The following is a 26,274-nucleotide window of genomic DNA, read 5'->3' as shown; positions in this document are numbered from 1 at the left end:
GATAAATTTTTGAAAAAAAAAAATAAAGGTGTCTTTTTGTGTATCCAAATAAAAGATATAATGATAAAAGTATAAAAGATTTTTGTGTCATTAAAAACAAACAAAAAAATAAGGTAATTTTGGGTGTTTGAATTTATTTATCAACAGAAGATGTTGAAGAGTTTAGCACTTTTACGTTAACGTTAACTTTTGAATTCTCTGGAGAATGACTTTTAAAGCTTATGAGGGTTGGATTGTTGGTGGTATGAGACTTGGAAGTACCTTCGTGACGATTTTCATAGGAATAGTTGTGATCAAGAGATATAGAATTGTGATATGTATCTGGGGATTGATCTCTGGGTAAGATGAGCCAAGTTGTAAAGCCCCAGATTCCAAAGGAGAGCACAGCAAGAGTAAAACAGGTCCATGATAAAATAAACCATCGACGACCCATGTGTAGCCATATTCCAAAATCACTCAATTCTTGTTGAATTTGTCGTTTTACTTGAATGGATTGAATGTATATCAAAATAAATGAAGGGCATATTGTTGCCAAAGAAACAAGTGAAAGCAAACCACATACATGTTTTAATACTTTTTTAACTTTTTGTTGATTTCTGAAAAAAAAAATGCAAAATGCAAAGATAATCAAGGCACAATTTGAAGACAAGCCAATGTCTGATAAAGTCAACAATGTTGGCTTATTTTTGTTTAGAGTAGCTGTTAATTTTGCATAGTCTGAGTTTTCGTTGGAAAAATCGCCATTATAGGCGTAATCTAGAATGATAGTCAAGTCGATGTAATCTAGCATTTGAACGTAGTTGAAAAAAGTGTTGTTTAGCGAATAGCATTCAGTAATTGTAAAGTTTTTATTTGAAAAGTAGTTCAACTCCTTATTAGAGCTGTCGAAGTCGTCATTATCGCTAAGAGTGTAATCACCATAGCACCACTCGTGCAAGTTGGACAATATTATCTGGGGACATTCTTTCACTTGGTCAGTGGTATAGTCAGTCAAAATGTTGATTTCAGAGGTTGTGAAGCCAATGCCATAGGTGTCGCCAGTTCTGTAATAGTTGGACTGCTGCTTGTTCCTTAGAGCAGCAAAAAGACCATCAGCGACAGTGACGTGGTTGCAGTTAAGAGTGAACATATAGAGGGATGTGGCACTTCGGATGCTGCTCTTGCTCTGGAGAGTCAAGACAATCACAATTACCATGGGAGCTATGAGCCTCATCAAGTATAGCAACGACTTCTCGGTGAAGAGCATGGTTTTGAAGTCAGCAAGGGCGTTAGAAAGGTTTTGCTTGGAAGCAAAGGCTGGGGCCATGGTGAATTGGAGAGCTGGTGTCGTCGAGGTGTTTCTGGTGTTTCTGATGCTGAAGAACTGGAGAACTGAGAGCTCATCAACAGCTTTCTCCTTTCGATTACCCGATTTGAACATTTGCTTCACGAGAATTCCAACCACTGTAAGAGATCTTTTTGAGGTCTTCGTGAAATATCGCTGTGGAATATCGCTGTGGAATATCGCTGTGCTTTCGTCAATTGGATGTTGTTGCAGGGAGGTTTTGTTTCCAAATGGTAAATACCAGAAGCAGGACAACAGAAGCAGCCCACCCTGTAACCGTTGGGGGCAATTCAGGGCAGAGGTTTGCCATCAAGATAGGCGACATAATAGGCTTCAAAGACAGCTACAACAAAAGGTCGATTGGGTTGGTCAAAAAAATCCACAAAGACACTCTGAATGCTATTACCATCGACATCATCTGTTTTCTAGAGCAGGATAGCCCATTTGTTGAGTCTTCCATCTTCAAGCCCACTGAAATTGACCTGAATGAAATATTTTTGTCAAATGTTGAACTCACAATCAAACCTACCGATATCGTTGAGAACAACATCAAAATCTACTCAAATAGCTCACATTTAAAATTGAAAAACAGAAAAACTGACAACTCTACTTTTTTTGTGAGAAAGGCTTTCGATTATTCAACTAAAAAATTCACAATTGAGCCTTTTAACTGGGATAGAATCTACAGAAAATTTCTTCAAAATCCTCTCAACTTCTTGAACTTTTTGGAATCATTGAGGTTTACAGAAGTTTTAAATGTCAGAAAAAGAAAAACTTTGCATGATTCTCGCTCAATTCAACAAAAGAAAAGACCTAAAACTTCAAGTCCTCCACGAAAAAATGCCAACAATTCAATCCAAAATGAGATTGCAATAGATATTGACATTTCCGATGATTTTTCAACCTCTGATATTGAAATTGAGGAAAATTATAAAACTAATAACAAAGACACCTATGAGTTCGAGATCACTTCCAAAGACGTTGACACTTCAAGTTATATTGAGGATGAAAGTGAGGATATTTCTGACCTCCCAAAAAAATCAACAAAAAACAATATTAAAAAAGCTTCAAGGAAATCTGCCACTTTATCTTCAAAAATTTCTCCCAAAAAATCTCCTAAAAAGTCCCCAAGAAAACCACCTCTTAAATTTTCAACACCAAAAGTTCCAGTGAGAATTGTTAATAAAGGTGGAAATAAGGGGAAAAAATTGCAATTCGGTTCTGTGGATACAACTACCGATTTCATCAACTCATCTATTCAAGAGAAAACAAATCTTTTTGAAAAAGCTAGATCTCAATTACACACTTCGGCAGCTTTAGCTTGTTTGCCATGTAGAGAGGAAGAATTTGCTCAAATATATTTGACTCTTGACAGCATGATTAATGAAGGAAACTCTTGCTGTCTTTATATTAGTGGAACTCCAGGAACTGGTAAAACTGCAACCGTTCGTCAGGTTATACATCAGTTACAAACAAGACTAAATCTAACATTGGACCATTTAAAAAATAAAAACAATACAAACTCTTTTAAAAATGGCAAAATTAAACCAAAATTAAATACCAGAAAGACAAAATCTCGTAATAGAAAAAACAGTGGCATTATTTTGGACTCTACTTTAAACCCATCTGCCAGTTCGAAGCATACTACTAATTCAAGCTCATCCTCACCCTCAGATGTTAATTCAGAAAATCCAATGGATAGTGATGATGATGATGATGATGATGATGATGATGATGATGATGATGTTAATAATATTGAACAAGATCTCAATCAAGATTTTATTAAAAATTTCAAGTTTTTAGAAATCAATGGGTTAAAATTAGTAAACCCTCAAGAATGCTATGAGATTTTATGGAAATCTATATCAGGAAAAAGGCTATCACCTGGAACTGCTGCTTCTTCTTTAGAAGAATACTTTAAGGATTCAGAAAAACAAAAAGATACCCTAGTTGTCTTATTAGATGAGTTAGATCAAATAGTCACTAAAAACCAATCAATAATGTATAATTTTTTCAACTGGCCAACATATTTAAATTCAAAATTAATTATCATTGCGGTTGCCAATACAATGGATTTACCAGAAAGGTTATTATCAAATAAAATTTCATCCAGACTAGGATTAACTAGAATTCAGTTTCCTGGATATACATTTGAACAATTGGAGAAAATCATTCACTTTCGATTAGAATCAATGCAACAATTAAATACAAACTTAAAAAAAAGATTGAAATTTACAAACGATGCAATCGAAATTGCTTCCAGAAAAGTTGCAAGTGTTAGTGGTGATGCCAGAAGAGCATTGACTATTTGTAGAAGAGCTGTTGAAATAGCTGAGTTTGAATATTTAAAAGAGGAAAAAGAAAAAGAAAAAGAACGACAAGAAAAACTCAAAATTAAGAAAATTAGTAAAAAAAAATATAAAAACAGTGAGAAAACAAAAAAAGATGAAATGGATTTCGAAATGGACTCTGATTCAGAAGAAAACAAGCATCATGCAGTTACAATCAACAATATTACAAGAGCCATACAGGAATCTACAAATTCTCCAATATCACAATATATAATAAATTTACCGTTTATTTCAAAGTTATTTTTAATAGCATTGTTGAAAAGAAAGAAAAGAAGTGGTGTTGCAGAAAATCAATTGGGGGATATAATTGACGAAATGAAAAGATTATTAAATATTGATTTTATCAAAAATATCAATATATCCGAGAATAAAAAAGTTAGTGAGAATAATAACAATAGTAACAATAATAGTAACAATAATAGTAATAATAATAGTAATAATAATAGTATTAGTAATGGTGGTGACAAAAATGATAATGATGATAGTGATGATATTAATCAAATGAAATATAACGATTTGATCGGAAATAAAGATCTAATAGAATTGTTATATGGAAGTCATAATATTCGAATTAGAGGATTTTATTATATAATTAATCAACTAAATGATAGTGGAATTATTGCCCAAGAAAATTTTGGAAGTGAAAGGTTGAAATTAGTTAAATTAGCAATTGCTGATGATGATATATATAACTCATTATTGAAAGATAATGATTTAAAGCCGTTATTAGTTTGATGGATATAATTATCATATTTTAAAATTCAATATTTATATTTATTACTGCTTATAATATATATGGCACAATATGTAGTAATGCAATATAATATACCTTTTAAATTATTTTTTTTCATTTTTTAGTGTTTAATTTTTGCTTTTTAGATATTTTGATTAAATTTTAAAATTTTTTTTGTTTCTTTTGTTTCTTTTGTTAATGCATTGTTTTTTGTTTTTTTCTTATCTGTTATTAAGATTAATCTATATTATATAAAAGTAAAGGTTGACCGATATTTGAGATTTCAGGAATTGATAATTTTAAGTCAAAAGCCTTGGCTAATATGACTTTAAAGATTTTTTGAATATTAACAGATTGAGAAGTTGAGCAAAAAATTAAAGATGCTTTCATTGCTTTTGCGAATTTCTGAGCGTGGTTTGTAATTTCTTCCTGGTCTTTGTTGGAAAAATTTATAAAAAGATCAAATTTTGTGCCGATTAAAAAAGGAATAGCAGTTCTATTGAAACCTCTTGCTTGTCTATACCACTCTTTAATTGAATTTAAGGTTGATTTTCTAGTCAAGTCAAACATGAATAAGATCGCGACAGCATCATTTGAGACCAAAGGTAGCATGTTGATAAATTCCTTTTGGCCCCCCAAATCCCAAATTGAAAAGGTGATTTCATTGTTTTTAATTTGAATCGTCTTTTCCATGAAATTGACACCTAGAGTCTGAGTGTATAGTTCATCGTAATAACCCTCGACGTATTTTATCATTAAAGAGGTTTTGCCAATTTGGGCATCGCCAATAAGTCCAACTTTTAGGGCGACTGAGTTTTTTTTTGGTTTAGACGACGAAGAAGAATGTACTGTTTTATTGTTACTGTTACTGGTGGTGTTTTTATTGCCGTAAGGTTTATGGTCATTATTATCATTAGCGAGACTGCTGGAAGAAATAGAGGAGGAAGAGGAGGAGGATTTGGTAGTTGAAGTGGTTGCAGTGGTAGATGATGAAGATACAGAAGAAGAAGAGGTATTTAAAATAGAGTTCTTATTCTTTTCCTTATCTTTATCTTTGTCTTTGTCTTTAAAATGGGACGCATTTGAGTTGTCAGTATTATTGTTGGATGTGGTGGTAGATTTGTTCCTGGAAGATCTGGTATTAGATTTAGAGGGTCTGGGGATACTAGAAGAGGTTACTGTGGTGTCAGTGTTCAGCATTATTTGCATTTGGAGAAGGAAAGAGATGGTAGGGTATATATAAACAAACAAAGAAATAAATAATAAATAAATAGGGATTGGTGTTGGTGTTGTTATTGGAAATAAATATAAACAAAAGAAATGAACATCTAGCTAAGGGGGATGGTGGCCAGTAAAAAGATGCGAAAGCAACAAGCAAAAAGCGTAGCAATAAATTGGTTATAATATAGTCTGGATCACAATGTGCAATATATCTCTGATCAAAAAGGGAAAGTCAATGTCCAATGGCAATTGTTGATATTTTGCTGTTTATTGTTCATTCATCCAATTTCAAAATGTTCCTTCCTCAAAATTTGTAGGAGCTGATCTGTTTTGTTTACTTTTGGAGAAAACGCAGCTCAGGTAAACAATCACGGGATGGGACGGAAGTGTACCGTAAATAAGAAAAAAACAGGTCGGAAGAAGTTCGGTGTTTGATCACACGCGTGAATATGCATTTATCACATGATGCAGTGCATTGCGTTGATGTACATCAGCGTATTCTATGCATTTGTACGCGTGTGCTCAGCTCAGGGTAATGTTCTCCAAACTGGGCTAGAAGGGAATCTTATGTTGCGATGAGAGTAACAGAAAAGCTGTATTATTAATCCGTCGACTATCAAAGGACAGAATGGCGACAGGCATCTATACTCCCCAGATATAGGTTTCCAGTGGCAGGTTTTAGCAATTGTAATTTCGACTATTATTTTACAGCTCAGGTGTTTTCAAATGGTGCAAATGGAACTTAACAATACTAAAAACGACACTAGCAGTGGTAACAATAACAGCGGCTCGTTGTTTATGCCCGTTGGTCAGAGGTTGGGCATACTAAGACCCAGTAACAACTATGCTCCTACGATCAATACCAGCAACAGCCAAAGAAACAATGTTATTTTAAATTTCAATGATTCCAATAAAATAAACACTTTCCTCGAGTCTAACAATGTTAATTTGAATGCCAATAATGTTAATCGTATTAATAATGCTAATCCTCAAATGGTGAATAACAGATTAGGCAACAATCTAAATGTGGGGCAGAGAAACAATAACTTGAATGTCAGATTTTCCCGCTCTTCATTGTCTGTGCCATCTTTACCACCGCCATCAAAGTCGTCTTTATCTGCAAAGAGACCACTTCCAAGACAGAAGTTTAGAGTCGAGCCTGGATATTCCCAACTCGATTGGGGAAACCTAAAGTGCTCCGGTGCCAACCTTAGAGGTATTCCTAAAGATCAATTCCCTTTAAGAGTTACCAAGTTGGAGTTGAAGAAACACAATAAAGAAGAGGACTGCTGGATCTGCATCCATAACAAAGTCTATAACATTACTTCCTATCTCAAATATCATCCTGGAGGTGTCGACTACTTGATGAAGTGCGCTGGGAAAGATGGAACATTGCTATTCAACAAGTACCACTCTTGGATCAATGCTGAAAGAATGCTTGACGAGTGCTTGGTTGGTTTCTATGTGAAGGAGTAAAATTCTTAAATCTCTAATTCTATTTCAATTCTTTTTCGCTTCTACTTAAATTACTTAGATTCAGATATCGATTTTCTCCATTGAGGGTAAATTAAAGGTAGATAACAACTATATCCGAGGGCACTGATCACGTTCTTGAATAGCTTTAAAATCTGTCACGGGTTACCAAGTAGGGCTATCATGTATTTAACTGAACTGAGACCGCGTGTGTCTTGTTGAGTGTGCTTTCTCGCAGTAGTACCTTTTGGCACGTGAAGTGTGACTACTTTTTCCTTCTCTTCGTGTGCTCTTTCATAGCTGCTCTCCCGCTTAAAGCCCTGGCTCTCATGCTTATACTATCAATTTTCCAATTTTCACTATTGTGTTGATTTCACAAATTTATTTTAATAATCAGGACCTTATTAATATTAAAAATTAAGTAGTTAGTTTGATTATTGTTACTATCTATTATTAATATCACAAATAAAGAAGACAAATTATGGCTGTAGGTAAAAATAAGAGACTTTCCAAAGGTAAAAAAGGTCTTAAGAAGAAGGTTGTTGATCCATTCACAAGAAAAGAATGGTATGATATTAAAGCTCCATCAACTTTTGATAACAGAAACGTTGGTAAGACTTTAATCAATCGTTCAACTGGTCTTAAAAATGCCGCTGATGGTTTAAGAGGTCGTGTTGTTGAAGTTTGTTTAGCTGACTTACAATCTCAAGGTGACAATTCCTACAGAAAAGTCAAATTAAGAGTCGATGAAGTCCAAGGTAAAAATTTATTAACCAATTTCCATGGAATGGATTTTACAACCGATAAATTAAGATCTTTAGTCAGAAAATGGCAAACTCTTATCGAAGCAAATGTCACTGTTAAAACCGCTGATGACTACGTTTTAAGAGTCTTTGCAATTGCCTTCACCAAAAGACAACAAAATCAAATCAAAAAAACTACTTATGCTCAAACTTCTCAAATCCGTGAAGTTAGAAAGAAAATGATTGAAATTATGAGAAGAGAAGTCTCCAACTGTACTTTATCTCAATTAACCTCTAAATTGATTCCAGAAATTATTGGTCGTGAAATTGAAAAATCAACTCACTCAAACTATCCATTAAAAGATGTTCACATTAGAAAAGTCAAATTATTAAAACAACCAAAATTCGATTTAGGTGCTTTATTATCTTTACACGGTGAATCTTCAACTGACGAACAAGGAAAGAAAGTTACTGGTTTTAAAGATGAAGTTTTAGAAGTTGTTTAATCATATTAATTAATAATTCAAAATATCTATTTAAATATATTTTAATATTATTAATAAAAACACATAAAATTTAAAAACTAATTGCAATCCAAGCTATTTTAAAACAAAAACCGAAAACTTAATCTTTTTTTTTTATATATGATTTCTTTTAATTTCAATTGAGTATTTATGGGTGTATTTTACTAAAAATAATTGAAACAAAAAAAATTATCATTGACATTATTATCAAGAAATTTTCACAAAACTTGTCACAAAAATTAAAACAAAATCGATAAAGAAAAAATTATAAAACATTACAAAGAATTATAAAGAATTATAAAGAATTATAAAGAATTATAAAGAATTATAAAGAATTATAAAGAATTATAAAGAATTATAAAGAATTTGTTTTCATAATTATTATCTATATGATTAAATTCTTGTATATTATATTTATTGTCTTATAAATGAATTTGTTGTTTACTTACTCAGTTTTCTTCCATTGAACAAATTTTGTAATTCATTTGACCATTAAAACCTTTTTAATATACTGTAAAACACAAAAAATAAACTAATAAACTAATATATTTATTAATTGAGGATGAGATTAAAACTAAGGTATTAACGAAATAGTGCGAATATATTAAAATCTAAAAAATTATACAAAGAGAAAAATATTTTTATAACAGCCGAAGAGAATATATAATTAAAGTAGAAAAAAAAAATTTATGAGAAGTTAAAAAAAAGTGTTAGAAAAAGCTTATAATTAAGTTATAATTTAATTATAAAGACGTTTGTTGTATGAATGTAAATTGTGAACACCACCTTCAAGTTGAGCAGAAGCAGTTCTAAATTCAAAACGAACATCACCATTATCAACTTCTTCTCTTAATTGGGCTAATGATTGAACGCCAATATCCTGACAAGAGTGTTGTAAACCATTAAAAATATAAGGAATATATTTTTTAATGGAACCCTTATCGACAACTGAACCTGAAACACCTTGAGCTACTAAGACTTGATCTGATTCCGAAAAATAACGAGACGTAGCAGCATTACCAGAGACAGAAGTCTTTTGCATGGCATCAATTGAACCCATACCACGATAAGATTTTAAACGTTTACCATCTCTATAAAAATATTCACCAGGAGATTCAGTAGTGCCTGCTAACATACCACCCATCATACAAGTTGATGCACCTAAAGCGATTGCTTTAGTTATATGACCAATATTTTGAATACCACCATCAGCAATACATGGAACACCGAATTTATTTGCAAATTCGGAGACATTAAATACAGCAGTACCTTGGGGACGACCACAAGCCATAACTTCTTGAGTGATACAAATTGAACCTGAACCCATACCAATTCTTAAACCATCTACACCTGCTTGAATTAAAGAAGCAGCTTGTTCTCTAGTTACAACGTTACCACCAATAATTTGTAAATCTGGAAAGGTTTGTTTGATCCATTTAATCATATTTAATTGGAAAACAGAATTACCTTGAGAGGAATCAAGAACAACGACATCAAGACCAGCTTCAACCAATTTTGCTAATCTTTCTTTATCAGCTTCGATAGTACCAATGGCGGCACCACATAATAACTGTTTAGTTTGAGGGGATTTTGAAGCATTTGGGTAATTTAAGTTTTTCATTAAATCAGTTCTTGATAACAAAGAGACCAAATTATTGTTTGAATCGACAATTGGTAATTTACCCTTTTTTGATTTTCTTAATATTTCATTGCCATCATGTAAACCAATACCTTTATGAGCAGTGACTATATCAGTTGTCATAATTTCAGAGACCTTTGTTGAATTATCTTCGTGAAATTGAATATCACGAGATGTAATAATACCGACTAGTTTTCCGGGGAACTTTCCGTTTTCTAAGCGAGGTAAAATAGAAAAAAATTATGAGTCAGTTAGTAAAAATTCAATTTGATGATATTGGAGTTATAATTTTGATTGATTCACAATTTCAAAATTTCAAAATTTTATTGTAAGATTTAATAATTTCGATAAATGTATATTTTTTTTATTGTTTAAGGAATAATTTCAGAATTGAATAAGATTTCCACAAGAACGTTTGTTCAATAATCGGAAGAACGAAAGTTATTAAATTTTTGATGATCATCATTATAAAAAAACAATTGGAAACAATAAAATGATAGTGAAATTGATTGAAAAGCAACGCAGATATACATACCAGTAACTGGATATCCAGCAAAACCTAAAGATTCTTTTAACTTTTTCACATCGCCAACAGTGAAATCTGGAGAAACAACCACTGGGTTGTTTATGAAACCATTTTCGTATCTTTTGACCTGTCTAACCATTTCAGCTTGTTCTTCGGGAGAACAATTATGATGCAAAATACCAATTCCACCAAGAAGAGCCATGTGGATAGCCATATTAACTTCAGTGACAGTGTCCATTGGTGATGAGACAAAGGGAGCCTTGAGAGTGATTTTTTTGGTCAATTTGGATTCTAAGTTGACAATAGAGGATGGAAAGTTGATTTTGCCAGGCAAGATCAAGAAATCATTGTAGGTAAGCCCACCTCTGGTCTTAGAGTCCATCAATTGGTTGACATTGAGGCCATCTTTGGAGTCGTAACTGGAGAGAAAGTCAAGAGCGGTGGTGTTGTCTTGGATGATAGACATGTTGACGATGAGATAAAAAGAAGCTTTAAAAGAGCAGTTGTGAGGCGGATGACAGCGCTGGTGATGCTGGTGACGCTGGCGCACAAGTAGGGCAAATCTGGAAAGGCAGTGTTTGCCAAAAAAGAAAAGGAGAAAAAGAAGAAACAAGAAAGAGAGAAGAAAGAGAAGAAAAACCGCGTTTTATATCGAAAAATTTTTCAGTCAGCGTTTAAAAAAAGTTGCCCTGTTGAAATGGGAGAAATTCCGCGGGCCGCGGGAGATGAAAAACGTTCGGAAGTGATTGAACAGATCAGAGATAATCAAAAGTAATCAAAAGTAATCAACAATAATCAACAATAATCAGAGATAATCAATCAGCGTTAGAGATAGCGATAATGTTCAAGTCAAGATTGAACTTGTTTCGAAACGTACCTTGTCCTGCTCAGAATTGCACATTAGTCAACTGCTTGTTCTACCATGGAGACACAGCGCTTATTGAGCACAACCAGCCTGATGAGATCGAAGGAATAAAGATTAAGAAACAAAACTATTGGGTTGAAGAGTTGAACGAGGTCACAGAGAGAAGAAAGAAAGTGGACCAGAAGATCAAGCTACTTAATCTTCAGAAGAAGTTGGCTGCTCAAGCCACAGACTCTGTCAGCGCTTCTGATAGCCCGAAGAGACCTCTCCCGATAGACAGTAAAAGTGATACCAACAATCCTCAGCATAAGAACGAAAAGAAATTGAAATTAAGCAAGCCTGTTCCTGATGCTAAATTCTTAACTCCAAGGAATATCTTGCCTGTTGGTCCTGCTCCTGTTGATATCAGATTAAATTTATTAAAACTATTACATAAATATTATATAATTCTTAACCCAGACTGTAAAAATCCAAATACAATTTGTATCGAAAAGGAATATGAGTATGCAACAAAATACAAGTCTTCAAAATTATCTTATTTGAATGAATTCAAAGCTTATATTTTTCAATTATCCAAAAAAATTAATCAAAACAAGAAAAAATGAAAAAAAAATAAAAAAAAAGAAAAAGAAAAAAAATAAAAAAATAAAAAAATAAAAAAATAAAAAATAAAAAATAAAAAATAAAAAATAAAAAAATATATCAAAAAAATTATGACATAATTATAGTATAATTATAATATAATTATAGTAGCATCCTCTTCAACTCTTTAATTTCTTTCATTATTTCCATCTGTTTATTACTTAAATTGTTAAGCTGGGTGCTTAATAACTGAATATTAGTAGCATTTGATGAACATTGTCGTATTAAACAATTCAATTTAGTCTCGACTTTATTTCTATTCATGTTAACGATTCTCACTTTTTCTCGTTCTCTTTCAATTGAATTATTATTATCATCATTTTTATCGTTTTTATCATTATTATTATCATTATTATCGATTTGTTGATTCTGGTCATTATTATGATTTGTACTATCATTCTCATTTTGACCATTATTATCTAAATTATCTTTAAAGATTTCGGATGTCTTTATCTTTGGCTGAGGAATTGACGGAAATTGCAATCTTAATTTTAATCTATCATTAATCATTTTATTACGTTTAATTAATCCATTGGCTGAATGATCATGAATATTCTTCAATTTAATTTTTCTGTTTTGATTAATCATTTTTTCAGTTATATTATAAATATTTTCTAAAATTTCATTTTCATTTTCATTTTCATGTTCATTGAAAAATATATTATTTTCAATATTATTTTCAATATTGTTTAAAAGAATATTTTGATTTTCGCTATTATTACTGTTATTATCTTCATTAAATTTAGTTTTCTTATTATTAGTTATTGAATTGTCCTCATTTAATTCTTCAATGGTCGTTTCAAACGTAACAGACTTTCTTTTTTTTCCTGCAAGAGTTTTATTATTATCGTTCTTATTGTTGTGATTGTTATTATTTGAATAAGAGCTCAGAATCAAAGAATTGGATTCAATTGAGTCAATTGAAGATTTTTCTGGTGATAAAGATAATAAAGAAGATTTGGATGATAGAGAAGAAATCTTGTAATTGGTAAAAATTTGTTCTAAAGCCTTTTCATCATTTTTGTCGGCATCAATAGTATTTAATAGTTTTTTAATTTCAAGATTTTTTTGATCATCTTCAAAGATGCTATTTTTTTTGGTAGGTAATTTTAAGCAAGATTTTAATTTTTTAGGTGTTTTTTCAATTAACAATTTATTAGTTGGACTACTGTTTATATTCATGTTCATGTTCATGTTCATGTTCATGTTCATGTTTATTTTATTTTTATTTTTATTTTTATTGACGTTTATATGCGATAAAGAATTATGAATGGGAGAACTTGAGATTGAAGAGATTGAGGAAATTGAAGTTGAATTTAAATTAGTTTTTTCGTTATTAATAAGATTAGTATCAATGTTAGTGATCTTATTGATTGATTTAATTGAAGAAATTCTTTTTTTATCATCATCGTTATCACGATTATCGTTATTATTCTTGTTAATATTATTAAATTTAAAATTATTAAGAGTATTAATTTTATGATCAATTGAGTTTATACTATGAGATAATTTCACGATTGAATTATCTATATTATTGTTGATTCTTGAACGAAATCTTGAAGGAGTATCATAAATTGAATTTTTAATATTATGATTATTAGAGAATCTATTAAAGTTTGTGTGTGTATTGGAACTAGATGATCTTTCGATCAATTTTAATTTAGTAAAAACCGAATTTCTATCAACACTTTGAGTCAAACTTATATTATTTTGATTAATATTTGAATTCACAATAGGTGATCTAAAAATGTCTTTATCATATTTTCTTAAAGAGATGAATTTAACTGGAGATATTACTCTCTCTGGAGGTTTATTTATACCAACTGGGTTACCATTTTCATCCACTAATCGGCCTGGGGACCTTCTCTACGAGAAACAAAAGAGGAAAATAAAATGAAAAAAAGTAATTAGTATAATTGCTAAAAAAAGTTGATGGATATTATAAATGAGTCCAGAAATTTTTTTTTTAAAAAAAAAATAATAAATTACATACAACTGGAGATAAACTCTCTTTTATTTTTGAAATATCAGCACTAATCTTCAAGTCTGGGTATAAATTGGGTCTCTTAGAGTCCTTCAAGACATTGGACATTGTTGAATAAGAACTGAATATTGGAGATAGAGAGAAGTGAGACCAGAAGAGAAGAGCACCCTTATTGAGTTGTATAAGAGAATTGAAGAGAACCAAAGGCAATGGAAAGGTTTCGAAGAGAACCAGAAATTGATCAAACAGATGTTGAAATTTGTTGATTTGATTGTTTTGATTTGTGTTTGTTTTTGTTTACATTTGAAGTTCTCGTGGCTACCCCGTGCAAAATGCGCAAAACACCGTTTACGTGATTGAAATTGCGTGGTAGCCCCGTGCTACTGCGCCAGCGGAAGAACATAAGGCTCCTCCGCAAAGTTTGTGTAGACGTTGCCATTTTTCAACCGCTTCAAGTGCGCGCTCAAGCGATGGTTGAGGAGGCTGGTGTGCAGATGAGAGTGGCGATGTCTGCGCGTCACATCTCGCGTCGCGACGCTGGTCTCACTGTAAAAGTGCGTGTCGCCGTAAAAGTACAGCTCTCGATGATCATCAGTGTCGTACTCGTCGTCCCGGCCATCTTTCGTCCCGGATCGTATCCGTATGTTCTTCGTGAGCGACTGCCAGCGTCTCATCAGAATTCTGTTTTTGCTGTTTTTGCTGTTTTTACTGTTCTTGCTGGTTGTGCTGTCACCTCCGGGTCCAACCAGTTCGCCAGAATTCTCGTCTAAAGTTTGTTCTCCTCGTGGTTCGGCCCTTTTTGTGTTCATGTGTAGACTTTTCTTCACTGGATACTCATACGACAAGAAATGGTAGTCGTCCTCTGGAATCTGAATAATGCTGGTGCTGTTGTTGGTACTACTATTGCTGGTTTTGTTTCGAGGCGTGATTCTTTCTATACTGTTTTCTGTAATTAGTGAGGGAGTCATTGTCCTTGCCATTTTTTGTGTAAAATTAACAAAACTTGTTTGTGTTGTTAATCTTTTTGATAAACTTATTGCTGAATTTGATCTAGGTAATTCCCTGTAATTGGTATAATTGCTGTAATTATTAATAATGTTGCTTCCGCCACCTGGAAAGTCACCTATATACTCATAACTTTGATTGAATTTTTGTCTCTCCTTCTCATGTCGAAGTTTATCCTTTCTTGTGTAATTTAAATTCATAGTTCTTATTCCAGGTGATGGATTTCCTATCCCAATTGATGTATAACTTTTAATTGATTTATGGATAGCCTTTGGTGTTCCTTCATTATTCGTACTACCACTCGGTGTAAAGGGTTCCTCTAATGTCTTGATTGGTGTATGATTAATTTTTCGATTATTCTTACTATTTTCATTGAAATTTGAGCTTGAATTCACTTTCAGCTCAACAACTGAGTTTTGTGTATCATCAGCCTGGTCTGAGCTATTAGAATCACTAATTTTCACACCTTGATCTTTATTCTCCTCCTCAATTTTTTTTTCACTTCCAAATCCCAATTTTTTACCTGACTTATAAATTAATTCTATCCAACCATCCTCATTTTCTTTATTATTATTTTTATCGCTATTACTATTACTATTACTATTACTATTACTATTACTTTTCTGAACATCTCTATCGTTTTGCTCTTTGATTTCTTTGATTTCTTTGATTTCTTTGATTTCTTTGATTTCTTTATTTTCTTTATTTTCTTTATTTTCTTTATTTTCTTTATTCAACTTTTCATTATCATTATCATTATCATTGTCATAATTAGTATTATTAATTATATTTATATCCTCAAAAGATGATCTTCGAGATGAATTAAGCTTATGAACAAGATTCTTTAAAGTGGGACTCTTACTTCGTGCTTTTTTGAATTTTAAATCAGATATTTTAACATTATTAGTATACACTGTTAATGATGGAATGCATTTTAATGGCGTTGAAGTATCTCCAAATGAAAAAGTGCTGGATTTTTTTCTCATCTTTATTTGATTTTCCTGATTATTATTAGTGGAGGTAGTCAAATTTTTCTGCTTGTCATATACAAATGGAGTATCTAACTTATTTCCATTATATATGCCATGCGTTACAAACGGTGTATTATTGTTAATATATTCTTTGTTCATTTTAAACTTGTTATTATTATTATTATTATTATTATTATTATTATTATTATTATTATTATTATTATTATTATTATTATTATTATTATTATTATTAATTATTATTGGTTCAATGGAAATGTGATCGCTTAATGATTTCTTATGATTTAATTGATTCTTGATTAAATAATGGTCATTTAGTAATGGCATAATAGTTGATGTAGATGATGATTGTCTTTCAACTCTTGTCTTGACTTTTTCAGGTGCATTTAAGTAATTTAGATTTAAACTATTATTAATAATGTTTGTATTGTTATTAGTGATATTATTATTTGAGAAGGATAAACGAGATTGTTGGTATATGTTATTTACGACCGGGGAAGTTGCTCTACTGTTTGATCTTGATTTAATGGTGGAAGATCTTCTAAAGAAATCCTTGAAGGAATTTCTTCTATCACTGCAGGCATCGTTATTATCGTTATTTTGGGATATACTTGCTTCATTGATCAGAGTTGTTGAATCGCATATAAGTTTAGAGTCGAATGATAAATTTGAATTTGATCTTAATCTTGTATTGTTATTAATTTCGAAGGAATTTCTTGATTTTGATTTTGATCTGGATCTTGATTTTGAGGATTTTGTTAATTTTTTTAAAAAGTATAGAGATGTAGATGAGTTGTCGTGATTTTCATTATCGTTTATATCATTATAATTATAATTATAGTTATAATTATCATTATGATTGTGATTTTGATTTTGATTTTGATTTTGATTGTGATTGTGATTGTGATTGTGATTGTGATTGTGATTGTGATTGTGATTGTGATTGTGATTGTGATTGTGATTGTGATTGTGATTATTATGGTTATTTGAAAAAGTACCATCAGATGTATTATTGATATGAATCATTGGAATATTAAATTTTACCAGTGAGTTTGATATATTTAAGTTTGTGTTTGAATTGGATTGATTTTGATGGAGGTTTGAGTTTTGTATTATTATGTTTTCTTTAGAACTGAAAGTTACATTTTTGATATGATTATTATGAGTTTTATTATGAATTTTGTTATTTGTATCGAGATTGATTGAGTTAAGAGTTGTTATGGTTGAATCATTGAAATCGTTTGAATGTTTTAAGTTTAGCTTTAGATTTTTATTGTTATTATTATTATTATTATTATTGTTATTATTAAGAGTTGATGGAATAAATTTTGAGAAGAGTAGATTGAATGGGTAAAAGAAGAAGTGGAAAATATTTTGAAGACAAGCCAGAAGAAATTTTACAATATTGAGTATAATTTTGTTTGAGTTTAATTTTTCATTGAATTGTAATAGTAAACATGTTAGGTATAAGTTTTTTGTATTATGAGATAATTTGATATTATTATCGTTATCATTATCAATATCAGTAACATTATGAATATTATTGTGAATGTTACTGAGAATATTGTGAGTATTATCGGTGTTAAGATCACTTGCTAGAGATTTACTTTTATGATGAGATTTGTAGCTATTTAAAGTTGAAAAGAAGCAATCAGCAGCTTCGCTATTTATGCTTTGGTTTGAGTTATTTTTGGTTGAATTTATGATATAATTGTCATTATTAGCAGTGATGGTGGTGGTTATGGTAGTGGTGGTGTGGAAATTGTTTATTGTAATAAATTGGTTGATGTTGATTAGGAAGTCATTTAGATTGGATAGAAAAGATATGTTGTTAAGGAAATGTAAGTTTTTAAGCAGGTAATTGAGAGAGTTTAATAGGAATAAGTGTGTGGATTTCAAGATAGTGTTGAAGAGAAATAACGAGCAGTTGAAGAAGTTGAAGTTGAGGAATAGAGTATTGAATAGAGAAATGTAGCCTTGGTAGTAAGGGTTGAATAGCCAAAAGACGAAGAGTAGGTTGAATAGATTGGATAAAATGGGTATGAATGATTTAATGCGAGGATAAGCGTTGATACAAGTATTGATGATAGTGGTGGTGATGGGTAGTGATGAGAGGTTTGTGTTGTTTGAAAAGAAGTTGTAGATGGATAGGATGAGTAGAAATTTTATCCAAGATTTGAGTAGGATTGGGTTGTTGTAATTTTGGATTTTGATTGATAAAAGAATTGGAATTAGGAATAGAGAGAAAAATTGAAAGGAAGAAAAGTAAAATAATAGGTTATTAAAGAAGACTAAGATTTCCATTTTTGATGTGAAATTAAGAAATCAAGAAATTAAGAAATTGTGGAATGAAATGATGAAATTAGAAAATAAGAAATAAGAAATAAAACGGGAGATATATATAAGGATATATATGGGTCATTAATTTAGTAGATAAGTAGTGATGTAGTGAAATTTGAGAGATTTTGAAAATAATAGTGAAAATAATAATAATAGTGAAAATAATAATAATAAAAACAAATAAAAAGAATGGGAGGTAGTGCTTGTGGAAGGATTGGTTTGGGCAGTGAAACACAATAGAGCAGGAGCAGAGGTGCAATGGTTGGAGGTAGATCTGGTGTAAAGGCAATTTCAGCTGGAAATATGCTGAAAGTATGCTGAAAGTATGGTCAATTGTTTAAGTATCTTGTATTACAGTATTTAATTTATTAAAGTATTAAACTATTTATTAAAGTATCAGAAAGCAATCGAGAGTTGAGCAATTCCAGAAAAAAGCGGGAGCTGATAAGAAAATAGCGCAGACCCCGTTGGTGAGGGTCTGTAGTAGAGGGCTATAGCGGAGGCCTGGTGATAACCTCACGCCATTTCCACGTGTATGGCGTGAGCCGAGATAGAAGAGATGGGGCCACAGCTGTGGGACCTCATCGAGTATAAAAGCGAGGAAAGTGGGAGTGTTTTGTTTTTCGATCCAGCTAAGGGAATATTATAAGAGTGCTACAAGGATATTAAGTGGAGATGACATATGAGTTGGAACTGGACCTGAAGCGACAAAGAGTCGGCAAGCATGGGTTTAAAAGCCATAACCATGGCCACAACCATGTCCACAACCATGGTTATGATCATCGAGCCGAAAAACTTGAAAGAATTCAAGGGGTTCGCAAACATGATAGACTTCATAAGAACGGAGACATTGGAGATATAGTTGAGTACGATATTGAAGATGAAGAGCATCCTATTAATTTGATCTGCCTGTTGTGTAAAGATTTTTATTACAACAACTGGGTTACAGGGACCGGTGGAGGGTTGAGCATTCGAGATGGAAAGAAAAAGCTAATTTATTTGGCGCCATCGGGGGTGCAAAAGGAGAAGATCGAGCCCAACGAGATATTTATTTTGAGAGATTACCAAAACGGCGAAGAGAAAGAAAATGAGATCAAAAGAGGGTACGGGTACGATGGGCTTATTGATAACTACAAAGACAGTGGTAAATATTTGTACACGCCCAACGAGATTGAAGGAGTTCGGGAGCTGAAAAATACGTATAAGCCCAGTCAATGCACACCATTATTTTTGTCTACGTTTAAATTGAGAAACAGTGGAGCGTGTATTCATACCCATTCTCAAAATGCGGTTTTGATTAGTTTGTTGATTAAGAAGCAGAATTATTTTCGGATCTCGCATATTGAGCAAATTAAAGCTATACCATTTTTGAAAGAAAAGAGGAATTTGAGATTTGACGAGAATTTAGTTATTCCAATTATTGATAACAAGAATTTTGAAGAGGATTTAACGGACAGTCTCCAGGAGGCAATTGAAAGATTTCCCAATACAACGGCAGTGTTGGTTAAGAGACATGGAATATATGTTTGGGGAGAAGATATTTGGAAAGCAAAAATTTATAACGAAGCCATTGATTATTTGTTGGAGATTGGAATTAAGATGATACAGAACAGGATACCCTTGTCCAGCGAGGATGGTGAGGATGTTTATGACAAGGGAGGATACTAGTGTCTCTGTGGTCAGTACGAGTTTTTGGTGCTTTTGAGTGGTTGGCCTTTTACCTATATTCATATTGCATATTGCATTTAGCATATTGGAGCTGTGTTAGTAAGTAGTAAGATTGAATTGATGTTGCATTGGTTGAAAAACCGCCAGTACGTACCGTAGCCCAGTCGATCTTCGCGTAGAGGTCCTCGTCAAGCAAGCCGCAACACACGACAGTGGAGCCTCTAAGCATGAAAAGCCCCAAGGGAAGCACCTCAGTGCCGTCGGGCGACACAACCATCTCGTGTGTGTGGGCGAGAAGGAGGTTTGTGGCCAAGTCGTAGCCCTCCAAGCGACCCACAAAGAGCCTGCCGTCGGTGGTAACAACGCTGACCAACGCGTGCTGGAAGTCGAGAAGATAGCTCATGGTGCCTGTGCTGCCTGTGCTGCCGCTGGGGAAGGGCCCTCCCAGCGCAATAAGCGCCGACACGAGTCACGCTCAGAGCACGTGCTCACGCCGGGCTATTTGGGGGCCGCTGGCATTTGTTGAGAGGAGTTTGCTCCACCAACGCCATGTCGCAGTCTTCCAAGCTCCCACTCGACGACTCCTGTGAGGTATGTGCTTCCCGTCCTGCGCCGGCCCCTGCTGCCGCTGCCGCCGGGCCCTTCGCCGCTGCTGCCTCTGCGGCACGCCCCTGTGTTTACCTTTTTTCTGTTTACCTTTCCATTGTTTACCTCTTCGACCACTCCCCCGTCCCTCGCTCCTGCCTCCTGTGCTGCCTGAGCTTCCCACTCCTCGCTCCCTTCCTCTTCTCGTCTCTCGTCCTTCCTGTCTTGTTCTCCTAGTGCTTCCCTTGTTTCCCTCTCCCCAATTCACCCCCATCCCTCTCGTCTTTTTTTTCGCTCGTTTTTTCACTTTTCCATCCCTTTCCACTGGTTTTTTTCCAGAAAGAAAAAATTTTGACGGAAAAAAAAAATTATCCCATCAAATCAGATCAACCAAAACAAACCACTCCAACAAAACCTCTTTCTCTTCAACTGCTACTCAATCGCAATCACCTTGCATGAATTCCTATTAATTCTCCTACTTATATCTTTCTTTCTATTCCATTCTACTGTTTCTCTATTCTACTACTCACCACTTACTCATCTGCTTTCATGGTCATGGGAATTCAAAGCATAAAGTCCACTCAACGGATCGAAGAAAAGGTAAACAAAACAAAACAAAAAACCATAACAATAATAGCAGCAACTGTATTATTACTGTTATTGTTAAATATATCGGTAGATTACCAATATATTTAACATTGTTACACAAATTTTACTTTAAATTTTAAATGCACTATAAGATATCTTACTAACATTACTTTTTTTTTCTCTTTTATCAATCTATTAATTTATTTCACTTACATTCATCCTATTTATTTATTTACTTATTTAATATTCAATCCAATCCAATCCAATCCAATCCAATCCAATCCAATTCAATCTAATCTAATCCAATTCAATTCAATTCAATTCACTCTTTATCTCAATAGCTCAATCGATTATCATCTTATTATTTGACTTCCCCTCACTTTGAATTATCAAATCAATTACAAATCTTTCGTCTATTAAATAAGTATTTATCTAAATATAATGAATCAAGTATAAATTAATACATTGTTCTTCCATATTTATAAAACAAATCAAAAATCTAATCCATTCACTACCTTTCTTGTATTTTCTTTCAATTCAGAACCAATTCAATCTAAACTACGATGATCCCTTTGAACTAATCAACATCGTCACTGCCTCTCTATCCTCTCCCTCCGATCAGAAAACTGTCGTATCTGACCAGTATGCCAATGACAAAAACAGTGCTACCGAAGTTCAGGCCTATGCCAAAATATCTGGCTCAAACTGGACCTACTACGTCAAAACACTAAAAATCAAAATAGGCAGAAACACTGAAGTCAACAACCTGTCCTCCAACAACTCCACCAACAACAATCCACCACCACCACCACCACCTCCTCCTCCTCCTTCCAACAACAACAACAACAACAACAACAACAACAACAACAGCAGCAGCAGCAATAACCAGTCCACCTCCAATCCCTCCTCCAATACAAACCCAAACACTGTCGACATAGACCTAGGCCCTGCCAAAGTCGTCTCAAGACAACATGCGACCATCTCCTACAACCTCTCAACAAGAAACTGGGAACTCCACGTAACTGGCAGAAATGGTGCAAAAATCGATAACCTAAGAATACCCTTTGGTCAAGCATCTGATCCAAAAGTATTGCATTCAGGCAACGTTATAGACATTGGTGGAACTCAAATGATGTTCATATTGCCTGAATCAACTCCCACCATAGCACAATCCATCCTATCACAACTATCCTCAAAATTCTCAAAACTATCCTCAGTAAACCCATCCAACAACCCAAATCCTCACAATCAATCAACTTTCACTAATTTCACCACCATAAACCCCATCAATAATAATAATAATAATAATAATAATAATAATAATAATAATAACAACAACAACAACAACATAGTCAACCCAACCTCTTCATCCAATAACCATCAATTCCAAATCTCAAATCTATCTTCAAATTCAAATTCAAATTCAAACCAAAACAATTCTAATCAAACCAATTCAAACAATTCAAACTCAAATTCAAATAAAAATGGCTACGTCAATTACCCATTCATGGCTAACCACATCAAAGGCTTCCAAATATTCAACAACATCAACCCCTTAATAAATAACATCTCTCAATCCAACAACAATAACAACAACATCAACTCACATAATAACTCAAACCTTTTATCAAACGGCTCATCCAACAACAACAACATCAACAACACTCATCTACTACAAAATATAAACGCCTCAAATAACTTGATGATCCCAAACTCCCTAGCTCTCAAAAATAACATACTACACAATTTAGAACAAGACCTATCCAAAGAAGAATCAAAAGATATCAAACCTCCCTATTCCTATGCTACAATGATAACCCAAGCTATTTTATCAAATCCAGAGGGCGTACTATCACTAAGCGAAATTTATGACTGGATTTCAAAGCACTACGCCTTTTACAGATTCAGCAAAACTGGCTGGCAAAACTCAATAAGGCATAATCTCTCCTTGAATAAAGCCTTTGAAAAAGTCCCACGAAGACCTGACGAGCCTGGTAAAGGCATGAAATGGCAAATCGCTGAGTCCTACAAAGACGAATTTTTAAGAAATATTGCTACTGGTAATATAAGTAAAGTTAGGAGAGGCAGCAGCGTTTCAAGACAATTACAATTGCACTTGCAAACCCATCAAAATTTACCTGCAAGAAAAATAGATCTAGCAAAAGGTTTTAATTAATACTTTGTGTATTCATTCATTGCCATCTATTAACTATTATTATTGTTATTGTTATTGTTGTAAAAATTAGTGATTTATCATAGAAAAAAATTAAAATTAAAATCAAAAAAAAAAATGGTAATAGATTTTTGTTTACTCACTCTGACATTTCTTATTCAAATGAAAACAAAAATAAAAATAACAACAAACAGCAAAAGATATTGAACTTTTTTTTAACAATATTGTATTTTTTAATCGTCATTTTTTTTAATCCTTGTCTTTTTATCTTAAAAAAAATTAATTTCCTTTTTTTTTTACCAATTTTTCTTTTATTTAATTGATTATTTTTTTATTTTTTTTTATTTTAATTTACTTATTTATTTAATTGTTATTCAAATTATATTATTAATAATGGGATTCATCTTTTTTTTTTTGTTTATACTGCCGAGAAAAGAAAAATTTTGTTTTATTTTAAGTCTTCTTTTATTTTTGAGTTGTTTTTTACGTTTGAGCTTTTCATCTCTCTTTGTTATTCTGTTTTGTTTGTTTATCTTGGAATATATTTTTTTTTCAAATCCTTTATTTTTTTTTTCTTTCTTTTTCTTCTTTCTATTATTAACTTTAAAAGTTTGTTTATATATCTAAAACAAAAATAAAGGAAACAAAATTCAAATCAACCCATAGTTTTCCTGAACAAATCTAACAATTTCACTTTCCACTTCTTCATTTGAAAAAATTCATAACTTATATAATATCAATATATAAAAACACCAGACTACAGAACGAAATGGACCTTCCTCTCTTTGTAGATGCACCATCTTCTGCTCTGCTCCAGGTTGTCTCTGACTCTGACTCTTTTGCACTCAAAATACATCATAAAAGAGCTCTTCTCTCCTTGAATAACGAGCCAAAGTGGCCAAACCTGCTCAGCGCTTAGAGTTTGGGTTGTTTTGACTCTTTGTGTTCTTCCCTTCAAGGCAACATTTGGCTTTATTTTGTGCTGGAATTGGATTGGAAGTCGCAAATGTTTCAGCTGCTCAGTCTAAGTTCGTGGATCAACATTAAGTTTGGTGTTTGATAACTGACAAGTTTTACGGTTGCAACATTTTCGTGGCAAACTGGTGCTGGCGAGAGTTAGCGCTGATATATTCGATTGAAGAAGAGAATTGCAGTAATATGCTCATAGACAGAGCGTTCTGTTGCTGTTCAGTTGAATACTACTTTTGTAAATACAAAACATTGATACAAAGAATTGTGATGACAAACCGAAAAGGTTGATTTATTAAAAGAAATAAAGTAAATAAAGTAGAAGCTAACTATTGGCAATATAAAAGTAATAAGGTTATAATATTTCTCTCTTGAGCAAAAATAAGATAGGTATAAGACAAACATAAAAGGAATATAGTATAAGAAATAGCCAAAAAAAACAAAAAAAAAGTTGTGAGTAAAGAAAATAAGATATGGGGTATAAGATATAAGGTAAAAGACAAAAACTAAGATAGCAACAAAAAAGAATAGGAAAAAAAACATCAATGAGATAATAGAAATCACCTTCTAGTTGAGGTAAAAGGAAGTTTGGAATTAGAAAAAAAATTGATTAGAGTGTAGTGGATAATAGTGATAATAAATGATGATAAAAAACAAAATGAATATCAGTAATGATTATAAAAAAAACCCTTTTTTTATGAAGTTTTTTTTTTGAATGTAAAGTTATATGTTGTTGTTGTTGTTGTTGTTGTTGTTTTTCTTAGTTTTTGAATATGACATTTTTATATTCATCACTAATTTTAAAATACTTCTTCTTTTTAATGTTGTAGAGATAAGTTGGGATCTTTGGATCGTAGTAGTAGCCATGAGGAGTTTTCATTGTCTTGACTTTGTTTGGCAAAGACTTTTTCTTTAAGATAATAGAGACATTGATATCAGGCTTGATAAAAGATTCCCAATGACTAGGCAAAACACTGGCGTTATCTTCTTGAATAAAAATGGAGATGTTTTCAGGAGTTAGCAAAGGTTGAATCTCAGAATAAGCGCCCTTCAATGCTTCTAAGAAGGAATTGAAGTTTTTAGAGCTTTCGTATGGAAAGGAGAAAATAGGCAACTCAGCTCTCTTTGTAGTTGTTTCGCCATTGGAATCAGTTATGTTTTCCTCGTAATTTGAGATTTGGACTTTGAAGAACCTGAGTTTGTCCTTTTTATTCTTTTCGGAGTTCTTTTTATCGGTTTTGGTCTTTTCATCTTCATCACCATACTCAAGGAAGTATGGATTGGAGTAATTAACAGGCCAGAAGGGTACGTATCTTGGTTTGGAATAATAGCCAGTAAGATAGTTGTAAGGAATTGGGGGCATCATTGGGTAATTTGCCAAATTAGATTCGTTTTCGTAATCCATTTTCAAAAGTGGGTATAATGAGTATGAGTGAAATTGATTTGTATAAGATATTGTTTGTTTTGTAGATTAGTTTTATTGAATAGGAAAGTAGATTGTATGAATAGTTAGTTGAAGTGTTGACTTGAAATAGGAAGTGGGAAGTAATGCAGAGATGAGAAGAAGAAAAAAAGAATAAGATGATCAAGGATACTTGCGATTATTTATATTAAAAAAAAACATGGAATAAGCAAAATAAAAAAACAAAAAAATATTAATTCAAAACAAAATACTAAAAACTGAATTGGTCATTAAAAGACTAGTAAGCTAATTTTTTACACAGAGAAGTTAATTTGAATTGGACAAAAATAATCTAGCAAATTTTGGAATAAAATTGCAGTATTAGTGAATTTAAAATAATTTTATTATTAAAGGTTATCAAAAATTGTGAAAAAAATTGTTAAAAAATATTAAAAAGTTATACAATTTAACACAAATCGCTTGAAAACAGAGAACCAAAATCAAAAACAAATTAGCAATTAACAATTAAT

At 32.4% G+C, this 26,274-nt stretch overlaps 13 protein-coding genes across 13 annotated transcripts; 6 read left to right on the top strand and 7 right to left on the bottom strand.

Moving 5' to 3' along the window:
* Positions 1 to 133: 133 nt before the first annotated feature.
* Positions 134 to 1,195, bottom strand: ECM7 (Ecm7p; the record flags this gene model as incomplete). The annotated part of the gene is made up of 1 exon (XM_020191395.1): positions 134 to 1,195. The coding sequence occupies one exon, from the start codon at positions 1,193 to 1,195 to the stop codon at positions 134 to 136; it is 1,062 nt and encodes a 353-aa protein (XP_020049669.1).
* A 359-nt stretch (positions 1,196 to 1,554) lies between these two features.
* ORC1 (origin recognition complex subunit 1) lies at positions 1,555 to 4,492 on the top strand (the record flags this gene model as incomplete). Its single annotated transcript, XM_020194839.1, has 2 exons — positions 1,555 to 4,054; positions 4,208 to 4,492. 2 exons carry the CDS (start codon positions 1,555 to 1,557, stop codon positions 4,408 to 4,410), a joined length of 2,703 nt encoding a protein of 900 aa, XP_020049668.1. The 3' UTR covers positions 4,411 to 4,492.
* Positions 4,493 to 4,549: 57 nt separating this feature from the next.
* On the bottom strand, positions 4,550 to 5,916 carry TEM1 (Ras family GTPase TEM1). Its single transcript, XM_020192199.1, has one exon. The coding sequence runs from the start codon at positions 5,606 to 5,608 to the stop codon at positions 4,646 to 4,648; it is 963 nt and encodes a 320-aa protein (XP_020049667.1). The 5' UTR covers positions 5,609 to 5,916; the 3' UTR covers positions 4,550 to 4,645.
* A 360-nt stretch (positions 5,917 to 6,276) lies between these two features.
* Positions 6,277 to 7,182, top strand: IRC21 (Irc21p). Its single transcript, XM_020192198.1, has one exon. The coding sequence runs from the start codon at positions 6,356 to 6,358 to the stop codon at positions 7,103 to 7,105; it is 750 nt and encodes a 249-aa protein (XP_020049666.1). The 5' UTR covers positions 6,277 to 6,355; the 3' UTR covers positions 7,106 to 7,182.
* A 262-nt stretch (positions 7,183 to 7,444) lies between these two features.
* On the top strand, positions 7,445 to 8,467 carry ASCRUDRAFT_73236 (40S ribosomal protein eS1). The gene has a single exon (XM_020192197.1). The coding sequence runs from the start codon at positions 7,584 to 7,586 to the stop codon at positions 8,349 to 8,351; it is 768 nt and encodes a 255-aa protein (XP_020049665.1). The 5' UTR covers positions 7,445 to 7,583; the 3' UTR covers positions 8,352 to 8,467.
* Positions 8,468 to 8,928: 461 nt separating this feature from the next.
* ASCRUDRAFT_73235 (IMP dehydrogenase IMD4) lies at positions 8,929 to 11,108 on the bottom strand. The gene is made up of 2 exons (XM_020192196.1): positions 10,544 to 11,108; positions 8,929 to 10,223 (listed from the first exon to the last, which is right to left on the bottom strand). Exons 1-2 carry the CDS (start codon positions 10,998 to 11,000, stop codon positions 9,109 to 9,111), a joined length of 1,572 nt encoding a protein of 523 aa, XP_020049664.1. The 5' UTR covers positions 11,001 to 11,108; the 3' UTR covers positions 8,929 to 9,108.
* Positions 11,109 to 11,182: 74 nt separating this feature from the next.
* ASCRUDRAFT_83321 (uncharacterized protein) lies at positions 11,183 to 12,004 on the top strand (the record flags this gene model as incomplete). Its single annotated transcript, XM_020194838.1, has 1 exon — positions 11,183 to 12,004. Exon 1 carries the CDS (start codon positions 11,375 to 11,377, stop codon positions 12,002 to 12,004), a length of 630 nt encoding a protein of 209 aa, XP_020049663.1. The 5' UTR covers positions 11,183 to 11,374.
* Position 12,005: 1 nt separating this feature from the next.
* On the bottom strand, positions 12,006 to 14,269 carry ASCRUDRAFT_94828 (uncharacterized protein). The gene is made up of 2 exons (XM_020195161.1): positions 14,035 to 14,269; positions 12,006 to 13,907 (listed from the first exon to the last, which is right to left on the bottom strand). Exons 1-2 carry the CDS (start codon positions 14,131 to 14,133, stop codon positions 12,144 to 12,146), a joined length of 1,863 nt encoding a protein of 620 aa, XP_020049662.1. The 5' UTR covers positions 14,134 to 14,269; the 3' UTR covers positions 12,006 to 12,143.
* On the bottom strand, positions 14,115 to 18,678 carry ASCRUDRAFT_88897 (uncharacterized protein). The gene is made up of 2 exons (XM_020195014.1): positions 16,255 to 18,678; positions 14,115 to 16,221 (listed from the first exon to the last, which is right to left on the bottom strand). The coding sequence occupies exons 1-2, from the start codon at positions 18,321 to 18,323 to the stop codon at positions 14,406 to 14,408; spliced, it is 3,885 nt and encodes a 1,294-aa protein (XP_020049661.1). The 5' UTR covers positions 18,324 to 18,678; the 3' UTR covers positions 14,115 to 14,405.
* A 338-nt stretch (positions 18,679 to 19,016) lies between these two features.
* MDE1 (methylthioribulose 1-phosphate dehydratase MDE1) lies at positions 19,017 to 20,361 on the top strand. The gene is made up of 2 exons (XM_020192195.1): positions 19,017 to 20,080; positions 20,182 to 20,361. The coding sequence occupies exon 1, from the start codon at positions 19,035 to 19,037 to the stop codon at positions 20,025 to 20,027; it is 993 nt and encodes a 330-aa protein (XP_020049660.1). The 5' UTR covers positions 19,017 to 19,034; the 3' UTR covers positions 20,028 to 20,080; positions 20,182 to 20,361.
* On the bottom strand, positions 20,039 to 20,430 carry ASCRUDRAFT_28748 (U6 snRNA-associated Sm-like protein LSm8; the record flags this gene model as incomplete). Its single annotated transcript, XM_020190070.1, has 2 exons — positions 20,039 to 20,080; positions 20,182 to 20,430. The coding sequence occupies 2 exons, from the start codon at positions 20,428 to 20,430 to the stop codon at positions 20,039 to 20,041; spliced, it is 291 nt and encodes a 96-aa protein (XP_020049659.1).
* Positions 20,431 to 21,777: 1,347 nt separating this feature from the next.
* Positions 21,778 to 23,289, top strand: ASCRUDRAFT_23842 (uncharacterized protein; the record flags this gene model as incomplete). The annotated part of the gene is made up of 2 exons (XM_020189808.1): positions 21,778 to 21,968; positions 22,080 to 23,289. Coding segments are annotated over 2 exons (1,401 nt in total), but the record flags the coding sequence as incomplete, so codon positions are not given.
* Positions 23,290 to 25,102: 1,813 nt separating this feature from the next.
* ASCRUDRAFT_78480 (uncharacterized protein) lies at positions 25,103 to 25,747 on the bottom strand (the record flags this gene model as incomplete). Its single annotated transcript, XM_020194255.1, has 1 exon — positions 25,103 to 25,747. The coding sequence occupies one exon, from the start codon at positions 25,745 to 25,747 to the stop codon at positions 25,103 to 25,105; it is 645 nt and encodes a 214-aa protein (XP_020049657.1).
* Between the last annotated feature and the right edge of the window lie 527 nt (positions 25,748 to 26,274).

Source organism: Ascoidea rubescens (genome assembly GCF_001661345.1).
Source record: "Ascoidea rubescens DSM 1968 unplaced genomic scaffold ASCRUscaffold_1, whole genome shotgun sequence".
Classification (NCBI taxonomy): Eukaryota; Fungi; Ascomycota; class Saccharomycetes; order Ascoideales; family Ascoideaceae; genus Ascoidea; species Ascoidea rubescens.
This window is presented reverse-complemented; position numbering and strand designations above follow the sequence as displayed.

Bases quoted from the DNA above. Each gene is read 5' to 3' on its own strand.
- MDE1 (XM_020192195.1), top strand. From the start codon at position 19,035: ATGACATATGAGTTGGAACTGGACCTGAAGCGACAAAGAGTCGGCAAG.
- ASCRUDRAFT_94828 (XM_020195161.1), bottom strand. From the start codon at position 14,133: ATGTCCAATGTCTTGAAGGACTCTAAGAGACCCAATTTATACCCAGAC. The intron at 13,908-14,034 runs GTATGTAATTTA...TGTTTCTCGTAG, and splicing joins AAGAGAGTTTATCTCCAGTT to AGAAGGTCCCCAGGCCGATT.
- ASCRUDRAFT_73235 (XM_020192196.1), bottom strand. From the start codon at position 11,000: ATGTCTATCATCCAAGACAACACCACCGCTCTTGACTTTCTCTCCAGT. The intron at 10,224-10,543 runs GTATGTATATCT...TACCTCGCTTAG, and splicing joins TGCTGGATATCCAGTTACTG to AAAACGGAAAGTTCCCCGGA.
- ASCRUDRAFT_73236 (XM_020192197.1), top strand. From the start codon at position 7,584: ATGGCTGTAGGTAAAAATAAGAGACTTTCCAAAGGTAAAAAAGGTCTT.
- IRC21 (XM_020192198.1), top strand. From the start codon at position 6,356: ATGGTGCAAATGGAACTTAACAATACTAAAAACGACACTAGCAGTGGT.
- TEM1 (XM_020192199.1), bottom strand. From the start codon at position 5,608: ATGCTGAACACTGACACCACAGTAACCTCTTCTAGTATCCCCAGACCC.
- ASCRUDRAFT_88897 (XM_020195014.1), bottom strand. From the start codon at position 18,323: ATGGAAATCTTAGTCTTCTTTAATAACCTATTATTTTACTTTTCTTCC. The intron at 16,222-16,254 runs TAATAATAATAA...TAATAATAATAA, and splicing joins TCCATTGAACCAATAATAAT to TAATAATAATAATAATAATA.